Source organism: Aythya marila, assembly GCF_965140915.1.
Source record: "Aythya marila genome assembly, chromosome: 34".
Taxonomy (NCBI): Eukaryota; Metazoa; Chordata; class Aves; order Anseriformes; family Anatidae; genus Aythya; species Aythya marila.
This window is the reverse complement of record NC_139075.1, coordinates 448,244-460,151: the sequence shown is the minus strand read 5'-3', so window position 1 is coordinate 460,151 and position 11,908 is coordinate 448,244. Positions and strand designations below refer to the sequence as shown.

The following is an 11,908-nucleotide window of genomic DNA, read 5'->3' as shown; positions in this document are numbered from 1 at the left end:
GGGAGGCAGCAGACTTCCCTACAGGTAGGGTCAGGCCGACAATTAGGACCCCCTGTTCCCCTGAGAAGGGAGTTGCCTACAACAATTACCCTTCTATCTTTCTTGGCCAAGGAAGTCCTGAGGTATGGAATTGACTTTAATGTGTTTAATTCGATTTAATGTGTTTTTAAGGGTATTAATACCCTTCCTGGTAAACAGAATGAATGGGCTTATTAGTTAAAAATGAATTTACAATAAATACTGCAATAAATGGTCACTAGTGGGGTTCCTCAAGGCCTCACCTTGAGTACTGTGGCAGTTCTGGGCACCACAGTACAAAAAGGACATTAAACTGTTGGAGAGTGTCCAGAGGAGGGCGACTAAGATGGTGAAGGGCCTACAGGGCACTGGGCCTGTTCAGGCTGGAGAAGAGGAGGCTGAGGGGGGACCTCATCGCGGTCTACAACTTCCTCGCGAAGGGGATTGGAGAGGCAGGTGACCTGTAAACACCGGTGATAGGACCCACAGGAATGGTGTTAACCTGAGGCAGGGGAAGTTTAGGCTGGGTGTCAGGAAAAGGTTCTTCACCGAGAGGGTGGTTACACACTGGAACAGGTTCCCCAATGAAGTAGTCACTTCATCAAGCCTTTCTGAATTTAAGAAGTGGTTAGACTTTGCACTTAGTCACATGGTCTAAACTTTTGGGTAGACCTGTGCAGTGCCAGGAGTTAGACTTGATGATCCTTATGGCTCCCTTCCAAATCGGAATATTCTATGATTCTATGAGATCCATAATGGTTTATTTTGTTTATATATATATATATATATATATATATATATATATTATATTTTATTCAGGCAGTAATTGCAACATTTGATAGGCTTGGGTTTTTACAAAATTCATTCTTACTGCAAGATGTCTCACTAGGAAGTACTTCAGGGACTATTTATTTCTATGCCAGGATTTTAAAAGCTGATAATTATTTTTTTCTTCCTTTATTCTTTTTCATCCTCTCTTACTCACCACATTATTAATTTATTAATCTCCTGGCCCTGTGGAAGAACATCAAAGAGAGGGTAATAGGTTTAAAGTCTTTACAGGACGTACTCCTAACCATTTGCCATCAGAGCCTGGACTGAAGAATGGGTACAGCTTCCCAGATAAGTTGTAAAAGATGGATCCAATAGAGGTCTTTTCTTCAGCATCATAGAATGAAAGCTTTTGACGTTCTTGGTCCAGGAAAACAGCCACCACACTGCACTGCTTGCAATTTCTTAGATCCTTCTCATTAGTTAAAATGTATTTCCCCTGAGAAAACTGTAGACTAAGTAAGTTCTCCCCTGGGAGACAATTTACTGTGCTGCTCGTAAGTGCATTCCTAATCTCCTCAGTCACCACTCCCAGCTCCCACTCTGATTGGTCTCCCACCTCCACTTCCCAGTAATGTTCATTTTCTGAAAAGCCCTCAGTAGCTGCCACCATCATTTTGAGGGCATTCTCTTCCTGGATGGAGGACTTCACCCTATTTTTCTCCTCATTAATGCAGAGGCTGGGGTGCTTGTGTTTCTGATCCAGAGTGATATTAACTTGAGAAAGGAAAAAAAAAAAAAAAAAAAAAATTATTTCTGAGTTTCAGAAAAGCAAACTATAATCTCAAAGGAAATGAATACAGAAAATAAACTGTAAAATAATTAAATATATATATACACCCAGAAATATACAGTGTGGTTTTGTGAGAAAAAAAAAATGAATGAATGGGAAAAATAACATCCATCAGCGCACACCTTTTCTCTGGTTTTACTGTGACTTAATGAAACCATCTGCACTCAGAGTAAGGGGATCGAAGTCCTTTGGTCAGATGCATCTGGCAAATGGCTTTTTAAGTAAAATGCAAAGCTGAACCTCTTGAAGGTACATAACATTTTAAAAGGTTGAAAAGTTTTTTTTTTTCAGTTTTAGCTGAAAAGTTATTTATCCCTACTCACAACACTGAGAACTGTGTAAATGGGAGACTCCTACAAAAGCCTATGTGTTCATTTTGACCAACAAGCTTAAAATTTTCTCTAAATTATGATAGCCTGTGAATTTTTCGTAACACAAATGATACTCTTGTATGTGCATGAAAGAACAAGAGGTTAATGGTAGGCAAGACTTAGCTTACCTGCATTGCTACGAGCTTTCCAGAACTCTGTAAGAAAAGAAAAGAGTTAATTTAAATTACTGCAGAGTGTTAATATTCCAGATTGTGGAGCTGTGTGGTGGTTGAGGTTGCAAGAGAACTCTGGAGACCATCTGGTCCAAGCCCCCTGCTCAAACAGAGCTACCCAGAGCCATGTTCAGAGGGCTTTTGTATATTTCCAAGGTGGGAGACTCCACAACCTCTCTGAGCAACTTGTTCCAGTGCTCCATTTTGATAGAAAATATTTAATAATATTTAAAATTTGATGAAATTAATTTTCAGATTTCAACTCACCCAGTTCAATCCTTGCTTTGTCTGAAAAACAGAGAAATTTATATCATCCCTATGAAAGGTAAAGCTCTTCTGTAGCATATCTGCTAATATGAGTATTTCCAATACTACATTGCTAAGTATGACATGGCTAGAGTATGAGATGCTAGAGTAACTGCGTGTGTAGAGGTTATCTAAATCTATGCTAGTCACCTGCATGCTGTGTAAAGTAAGGAGAAAGAGACTGGTACATCAGAAAGTGTTTCTTCTTTGCTGTTTCAACCACCTATCTCTTGGTCGTATCTCTATTTTCATCTCTCAATAAGAAAACCAAGAGTACCGATTCAGTCTTGATGTCCAGAATTTAAATAACTACCCAGGTGAGCTGAATTGCTTGTTAAGAGCTGTGGGCATACTTCCACATCCTGTCAGATGACAAACAGGAGCTTTACATGTCCAAGAGTCAAATTGTATATAAATACATATATATGTTTTATTCCTGTTTTCAAAAGTATGTGTTAGGAAGGAATATGTTTTCTGCTCAGCAACAGCAAAAACTGTACCCTTAATTGACTGAAATGAAATTCCCATGATGTGGAAACAGATATTCCAGAGTCCAAGATTGTGCCAGATAAACACTTTTTTAGGGACAACTATGCCTCAGAGTATGAAATAGAGAGTGCAGTGCTGTGACAGATCTCAAATCTGGGGAAGACCTCAGAAATTTGCACAGTTCAGATCTAAAATAATATTTCTGAACATAAATAACTTAAATGAATTTTAAGGATATTTCAAAGTTAACTTATTATCCTTACCAATTTTTTCCATTGCATCATCAATTTCTATAAAGAAACAAAATTAAAAGTCCATGAAAAGCTAGGAAGACTAAAACAGGTGAATTATGCTACTATCACACATTATAGAATACTTTATATATAAAATTAATCTGTTCATATAGTGCCTCTATTATTCTTCATATATAAGTTTTCTCTAGTATTAAATAATGTGCTTGTAGTTATATACCTATAGATAAAAAGAGGGATTGTATGTACACATACAAACATAACACAACTTTCAAATTATATTTTAGTTGCAGTAGGGGAGTTAATCTTTGCAAATAAGAACTTCTAAGAACATTTCTCAATTCAAAATTGCATAAAACACCACTATTTTTTTAGAGAGGTCATCTGCAATGCATCTTTCAGGATATGGTTAAAAGAACAATGTGTCGTAGTAAATGTACAATAGAAAAAAAATGTTATTTTACCCTTCTGAAAATTCTTCTGCATCTCATCTGAAACGAAAACAAAGCAGAAATAGCAATAAACTATACATTTCTCAAGAGGAAAACTCACAAAATTTCACTGAGAATTTTGGTGTTAAACAATTTATTCATTTATGGAAGTGGGGCTTAATGCTAAGTTAAGAGTAAAATAAAACACAAGTAGGTTTTCAAAGGAGATGGGATAAATTGTCCTCTGGAGATACCCTTCTTCCTCTATATACTGCAGAAGGAGTCTAGATGATTAGATTAGTCTAGATTTGTAAAATCCATTGGCTAAAACCAGGTGGAATTAATGATATCTGGTATTTTTATCTTCAACTTAATTGAAAACACTGGGTTTCAAATAGAAGGACATTTTCCGTAGGGGCCCTCTCTCATGATACTAGATTGTTTTGAAATATAGAGGATTCTTCTAACTAAAGAATACTCAAAACCAAAATTCAAAAACAGCAAGGGAATAAACAAGGAAATCTTGAAGAAAATAGAGAGGCCTGTAGCTTGCGTAGTCTTTCTGTAGCTTTTGTAGTCGTTTAGCTGACAAAGTAAGGAAACATACATGTAGGACAGGTAGCATAACAAAGAGAAATCAAAATATGCTCTTACCCAGTTGATGATTGAGATCATCTATATCTGGAAAAAAAATGTTTAAGTATTAAAACAGTAATTTCTTTCCATTTTATTTTAAACACCAGCTAAGCACCACACAACCTTTTGTTCACTCCTCACAGTGGGATGAGGGAGAGCAGTTGTTCAACTGCTACAAGACAGCCAGAGATTTTGGCTGCATTATGTTCAGGTGGGAGCAAAAAGACTGCTCAAGAAAATCACCAAAGTAAAATTAAGTATTAAAGATGACTTAACTAGGGGAGAAGGGGAGGGATAGAATAAATAAAACATCCTTTCATGACAATGTGATTGAACAGCCTTAGAACAGGCATCTAATGGATGGTTCTTGGTACTTATACTGAAACAATTGAACCATGTCCAGATAGTGTTAACTCTGGTTTTATAAAAGGTATAACTGATGTTTCTCTGCGGTACCCTAAGGAGTACTAAAATAGTCTCAAAATAAATGCTGACTTTACTACATCTCTGGCACAATCTGCATGCCCACTACACTTGCTCTTAAGAGTAAAAAAAATCTTCTTGCTCTACATTTGTACAATGCAGTCCTAGTAACAAAGCTCGTAGGTTTTTCATGAAGAGATCTGAACAGAAATTTATTTTTGAGATTCTAAAGCTTAAACATTTCCTTACTAGTTGAAATTTGTCATGAAACATAATCCTAAATCGATTTCTCTGAATTAACTGACCAAATAATTTGAAAGCTCTAATACTGACTGAAAATACTTACCAGATCAAACTTCAATGAATTAATCATTGTCTTTGCAGTAGGCATCAACTACCTTTAAATGTACAATATGAAAGCTAATTTAATGATTTCTAAATTTTACTTTGCAAAAGCAATACAGCTACTAATGCTTCCTGAGCTCAGCCTTTATCTGTTTATAAAGGATCAGAGAGATTTATAGATACAAATCACAGATAAAAAAGCTGTTACACTTACCTTGTTGAATCTCCTTTTGTGCATTTACTGTGAACAGAGAGAATTATGTTTGAATCCTAAAAATAATTCCTCAAGCACTAAACATTCAGTTTTAAAGACTACTCAGAAGTGATTAAACCACAACAATTTGCATGTATATTTGTACTTATGTATTTTACATACATATATATATGTATGTATGTATATGTACATATGTATATGTATGTTTGTATGTATTTGCATGCATATTTGTACATATACATAAATTGTTTGTTGTATCCCAATGCTAGGGAATAGACTTCAAAAATAAATTATTTTTCATAGACACTTTTAAAGAACTTCAGTACTGTCATTGACTGAAACAAAAATAATAACCTTGTTTCCTCAAGTTAAGCCTGTTTCTTGCAATATTTGAAACAAAAATAGTAGAGATCAAGTGCAAAACAGATTTTGATATCTAACCTTGTTTTCTCTGCTGTTTCAAACTCATGGCAATTCAGGGACCAGCAGCTAATGACACTTTTTGCAATCACAGAAGAGCTGAGCTTGGAAGGGGACCTCTTGAGGCCACCTAGTCCACCCACTCTGTTCAAACAAGTTTGGCCCAGGGCTGTGTCCAACTGGATTTTGAATGTTTCCAAGGAAGGAGATTCCACAGCTTCTGTGGGTTCCAGTATTCAGGCACCATCACAATAAACACGCTTTTTTTGGTTGTTCTGTGATGTCAGTATATACTGAGTTTTACTTCACAAGCCATACAAACTTACCATTTGAAAACTGGCAAAATGGATTAAAAATATTATTTGTATTTAGTCATTGCTGAAATATTTAAAGTTTCTGTAGAGATATTCCCAATTTTAAACATCCAAAAAATTTTTGTTTGTATGTAGTTTTCTAAGTTTAGTTTCTGGGTAGGAGTCCATTCCCTTAAATATGGCAGAGAAGTATTTTCTTTTATCTGGAGTTACCATTAATATAAAACAGCCACTGGATTTATTCTTATTCTCTTCTGTAAGTCAGAAGTATTAAAAAACAAAAACAGCTTTAGGAATACAGGTAATTAGCCCCATTGTTTATACCATTGGCTAGTTCTATACTGCTGTACGTATCAAGGTGTTCATGATGAAAAGCAGCGTTAACATTACTTACATGCACGAGTTGTAGCCTTATTGTTCACTGAGAGAGAGAGAAAGGGGAGGGAGGGAGAAAGAAAATGTTATCAAGCTTTCCTCCTTGCCTACTTCTATGTTTTCAAATGAAACTTCATATTCTATAGTTGTCACGGGTACTGTTTGGTAAATACACAAATTGTCTTCAAAATATCTTGATTTACATTTATTTTCAATTACAATCATGAGGAATCACACATAATTTAATGAATAAAACTAGTGATATTGAAAGAAAAATATCAGACTTAGCAAACTTCTTGGCAACAGATTTATGTTTTAGAACTGTCTTAGAAACAGCATATAAAGCAATAAAATGACTTGCAAATATATGAAACCAGTGGATACATTTGGGTACACTAATATATTTTTGTGAGTGTTGCTGTATTTCAGTAATGAGATTAAGTTGAACCAATGATTTCACTACAGTAATGTGTTGATTCATATTGTCAAATGTAATTGTATAGATTTAAACCCCAAGATGTTGGAGTAGTGAACAGTTGTTTAAAAATGAATATAGAAGGTAATCAAAAACACATTAACAAGTTATGGCTGGAAAATCACAAGTGTGATTGCTCATAATGCTGTACACTCCCCAGATAACTGGACATGGTGACACAGTCTTTCAACCACATTGTACTAAACATTCATCACTTTAACACTAGAGTAGAACTTACCTCTGAGTTTATAAAATGCAGCAATAACGAGGAAAACACTCAGGAGTAGGATCACAACAAAAGCCGCCAGCCAAGGGGAGGTGGTAGGAAAGAAGACATCTGCAAATTATTTAAGGCGATCAGTATCATTTTACTCGCATAACTGACTATTAGCATTCTATCAGATTCATGTGGATAAGGAACATTGTCTGTAAAGAAGTAGGAAGAGCAGTAGCTATCTCTGATCATCTTTGATGCTTGGTTTCAATAGGCTAGTGGCCAGTTTAAACTAGGCAGAACATCAGCATGAGCCTGGAAACAACCTCAAGTGTATCAGAATCCAGAACAATAAATGTTTATGGCTTTGCCTCCTATCTTACCAAAATAAAAGTTCAAAAAAAAAATCTCTGTGAGATCTCAACATCTTTCAAAATTTGTATCCTCAGGCTCAAATAAATGATGCTAAAAATATAGTTGATAGTTGCTTGTGCTATAAATGTATGACTGTGTGTTGTGACCACATTTTCACTTTACTGGAAAGCACAGAAGAAAAATTACTAGGATTAGCCTTATTCCAAAGAAACTAGTCATCCATCTGTCAACAACTGGCAATTTACTATTGGAATTTCACATACTACAGTCTGAATAAGTTTTGGAGTAGCCTATTGAACTCCACTGAATGTAAAGAAAAAAAAAAGTAATTTTATACTCTGACTGTATGTCTAAAGTGAAACAAAATAAAATTGACTCTATGCTTCATTCCTAGACACCTGTAGGAGCAGTTCACCAAGACTTTTTTATCCCTGTGTCATTTTATTATGTCAGCAAAGATTTGACCAAACCACTGCATTAAGTATTATATTAATAGAAAAATAAAGGGAAGGAAATATGAGAAAGGGAGAGGAAGGGAACTGAATCCTCCTTCATCCCTGTAAGTGAGACTAGGTACCACCTGATCACAAAAGTTCATTTTCCCCAGGCGTGATCACACCCACGGAAGGGTATTTTCATTAATATTTTTACAAAGTTTGCCACTGACCTACAGAAGCTTATAGCTGTTCAGTTTTGTTAAATATATATGTTTATACATATATTACAGAAGAAAACTTGTGTGAAACTGATAATTCTGTTCCACTGGAAATTTGTTTTCCTGGAGCAATCTGGTCTATACACATCAGTTCACTATTTTCCCTCCCAGTCCAGAAACTCACTCTCACCTGCAATGACAACTGAAGATTCTGTTGATGTTTTCAGCAGTTTATCTATTATTTTGCAGGACACAGAGTTTCCAGATCCTGGTTTCAAAACGATGGAGCTGCTGACATTAGCAGTGCTGGTGCCAGTAGTGAGAGGAGTTCCAGTGATATTATTTCCTCTACTGTCTGTCCACAACATCTGAACTTGAGAAAACAACCTTTCAGAGAAACATTTGAGTCGAATACCATCATCCTTGTAATCATCCACAACAAGCAAGGGATCATGGCCAGCACCTACAAGGGACAGATGAACAGGTGAGCCATGCACAGCAATCTCAATGGTTCTACAGGGGAAGGGGAAGAACACTGTGAGAAGTTTTGCATTTATAATGCCCTAACAGCACTTTCTCCATGGAAGATGCAGCCTTTATCAGATAACATCAGCATGTACTCCCACAGCTCTTATCAGAAGCAGAAGACAAGAAGACAGATTGTAAAGCACAGGATTTAAAAAAAAAAAAAAAAAAAAAAAAAAAAAAAAAAAGATCATGGATGCCTTTGAAGCACAAGTCATTAAAAGCTGTCCCTATTTTAAATGACCAGCAACAATCCCAGCTATGCAACTGCCAGTCAAAATTACATTGGCACCTCCATTCCCAGTACTGACAACACTAGGTTATCTGGGTATGTTCATCTCATCAAATCTTAGCTATCTAAAAGATAATTACCTCATGGAAGCAATTATAGAGAAAATGTGGAGAAACAGAACTTACCACACAGTGTTTCATTCATGTGGAAGATGGTAGCATAAGATATGTTACACTTTTTGAGCTCCTGTCTCCTCCTACTGACTGTACAGGTATCTTAGATAAAACTGAGCTCTCAGATGCTCAGTTTTAATGCCTGCATTTGAGCACACTGAATTCTAGAATTCACATCTGTGCTCCCTGAAATCCAAAGAAATCATCTAAACCTGGCCCTCCTGGAGAGGAGAAGACAGTCATAGGAGGCATCCATTCAAATGTATTCATAGTCTCTTAAACAAACTTAGTACAGAGTGTACTTATTACAGAGCTCAATTACCTTCAATGGGCTGGTATGTAGATACCAACATCAAGATGAAGATGACTGCTGTCAGCTGGACTGAGAATCCCATGCCTATATGGTAGAAAAAAAATATCTGTTTGAAGGTAAAATAAAGTATGTGGGGGTCTGCATAGCTGAATTATAACATCCCCAAATTCACTCTCTCACTCTAAGATCTTGTCGACTGCTCATGTACAGTACTTACATGCTTAACTGCAACCCAAGTGAAGCAGTGGCCAGAACAGTCCTATGACTGCTCCTGTGAGCTGCATGGAGATGCTCCAACACTGATAGCAGTTGATGTTTATGAATTGAGCAGTTCCTGAGCCAGGTAGACATGTGTCTCATTAGCCATACTAGTAAAAGGACTTGGGATGACTCTTTTGAGTTAAGGGCAAAGACCATATTGGTACAAAACAGAACACAAAATCTGCCTTATTTTGATATGTAAAGCTATGGTATGGACACTGAAAAGCCTTTTTTTTTCATGCCAACTAATCTCCATTGAATACTTCAGTCCCAATTTGAGTCTGATGAAGTGCTGTTGAACTGTGGCTCCCTCTTGTGATTCTTGTGGTTGCTGTTGAAACTAAAACTTGAAAATTAAGTCAACAGTTTTTAAAGACATTCAAATTTCAAGCCCGGCATCTTTTTTTGTTTTGAGGGACCATCCCTAATTATAGATTTCCATAAATATCCCTAACAAAGTATAATCTTAAATAAATAAATAAATACACTCTTTAAATAAAAAGGCATATTGGGATTGGTATTTTTTAAATTAAATATTTCACTTTGGAAACAGTATAACCCTATTTTCCTCAGATATTTTAAATGAAGCTGTTTAAATAATTTTTTTTAAAAAGTAAATTAACCGTGAATTTAAAGCAGAAGTTTCCAATATTTATATAACCAAACCCTGTCTTGCTTTCTGTATGTATAGATAGATATAAAACTATAAATAGATATCATTAGAATAAATATAACTCTGTATATATAGTCAAATAAGAATGTTTCACTTTGGAAACAGTAAAAATTAACTTTTAAAAACTCATAATTTAAAAAAAGAGAGAAGGGATGAAGGGAGGGAGGGAGGGAGAGAGAGAGACAGAAGGAGGGAGGGAGTAAGGGAAAAGACAGATCTTCCTTTAACCTAGTAAAACAAACAGTGCTCTGCTTTGAAGACCACCATATTTCTTGGTAGGTCATGTGTTTTCTTCTCCCTTCCCCACCACATGCACTATCTATATATATTTTGTTCTTTGTTTTGCTTGCTTGTTTGCAATGTAAAATGGAACTTCTCATTACTTGTGGTAATTCCCTGAGCATTTTCAGCATTTCCTTTGGTTATAATGACTAAGACAACTAATCACTTAACACACAGTAAGGTCACTTTCACAGGAAAAAAAAGACAAATGCCATGACTGCGAGATGCCTATTTTTCTTCGCTGACTGTAAAAGAAGAGCAGGAAACTGAATTATATATATTATATATATATGAGTTCTACTTTTTATACTTTTTGAGGAGCATTGTAATCTATTTTTAAAGCCATTAAGAATGTAGGACATTGACACATTTATGATTGGCTTTATCAACTTTTTTTTTTTTACTTTTTAAAAATTACTCATTTTTTGACCCTTCACACATTTTAAGGTCTTCTTTTCCTGGCAAGGTACCCAGAGAAAAGTTTTCACTTTGTTTTTTTATCATAGCTAAGATTCTGATGGAAATACAAGAACTGAGATGCCTGGGATTTGAGGAAACAGGAAAGGAAAAAGCACAATATATTGAAAGAAAAAAAAAAAAAAGAAGAAGAAGAAAAAAAAGGAAAACAAACAAATGGGATCAAAAAATTAAGGTGTCTGCCATCTATTATGACTGCATTTGTTGTGCCATTGTCATTGTAAAGACAGCAATGAACACCCTGAGAATGAAGAAAAACACTGCACACTGAATGCACCAGCTACAAGCAGGGGCAAAGAGTATTATGAACATCAAAAATGAAAGTAATGCCTTATACCTAAGAAAGAAGACAAAATGGAGGAGTGAGTTAAGGGATCTGCTCCCATTTCATGCTATTAATGCATAATCTCATCTGGGTCTTACCAAAAGGACTGTACATCCACATCTCACTTCAAGAGTGTGGATTTCCCTCTGCTAATCTGATCTTATTTGAGCCTGAAGTCAAATGTAAAAGAAAGCATGGCTTTAAGACAGGTAGATAGGACAGTATGGTTGAAGTTTTTACCGTCTCTTGCAGGTAGCAGCTCACCATTCAGAAATACATACAAAACAGAGTTCAGCAGTTCCCGGACATAATCCCAAGAAATCTTTCAAGACAATAACTGAAAATATCTACCAACCAACGCAATTCAACTCAGCACAATGCAACACAACACAACGCCTACCAGAAACAGAGAGCTAAGAAAATATTCAGAAGTCCTCCCTACATAAAAAGACAAAGAAATTACTGTATTTGTTAATGAGAAATACAAACCTGCATTTCCACAAATGGAGCTGTACCCTAAAGAAATCTGCATGCAGGT

The 11,908-nt window shown here is 35.8% G+C and overlaps 1 protein-coding gene across 1 annotated transcript; it reads right to left on the bottom strand.

Annotated features, from left to right (window-relative positions):
- Positions 1–1,024: 1,024 nt before the first annotated feature.
- LOC309889291 (butyrophilin subfamily 3 member A3-like) lies at positions 1,025–8,597 on the bottom strand. The gene is made up of 10 exons (XM_082782057.1): positions 8,300–8,597; positions 7,104–7,202; positions 6,410–6,436; positions 5,282–5,308; positions 4,318–4,344; positions 3,697–3,723; positions 3,245–3,271; positions 2,454–2,474; positions 2,142–2,168; positions 1,025–1,566 (listed from the first exon to the last, which is right to left on the bottom strand). The coding sequence occupies exons 1-10, from the start codon at positions 8,475–8,477 to the stop codon at positions 1,046–1,048; spliced, it is 981 nt and encodes a 326-aa protein (XP_082638183.1). The 5' UTR covers positions 8,478–8,597; the 3' UTR covers positions 1,025–1,045.
- Positions 8,598–11,908: the final 3,311 nt, after the last annotated feature.

Coding starts and splice junctions, on each gene's coding strand:
- LOC309889291 (XM_082782057.1), bottom strand. CDS start 8,477: ATGTTGTGGACAGACAGTAGAGGAAATAATATCACTGGAACTCCTCTC. Junction 5,309..6,409: donor TAAGGCTACAACTCGTGCAT/GTAAGTAATGTT, acceptor CTCTGTTCACAG/TAAATGCACAAAAGGAGATT. Junction 4,345..5,281: donor ACAAAAGGAGATTCAACAAG/GTAAGTGTAACA, acceptor TTTTTTTTCCAG/ATATAGATGATCTCAATCAT.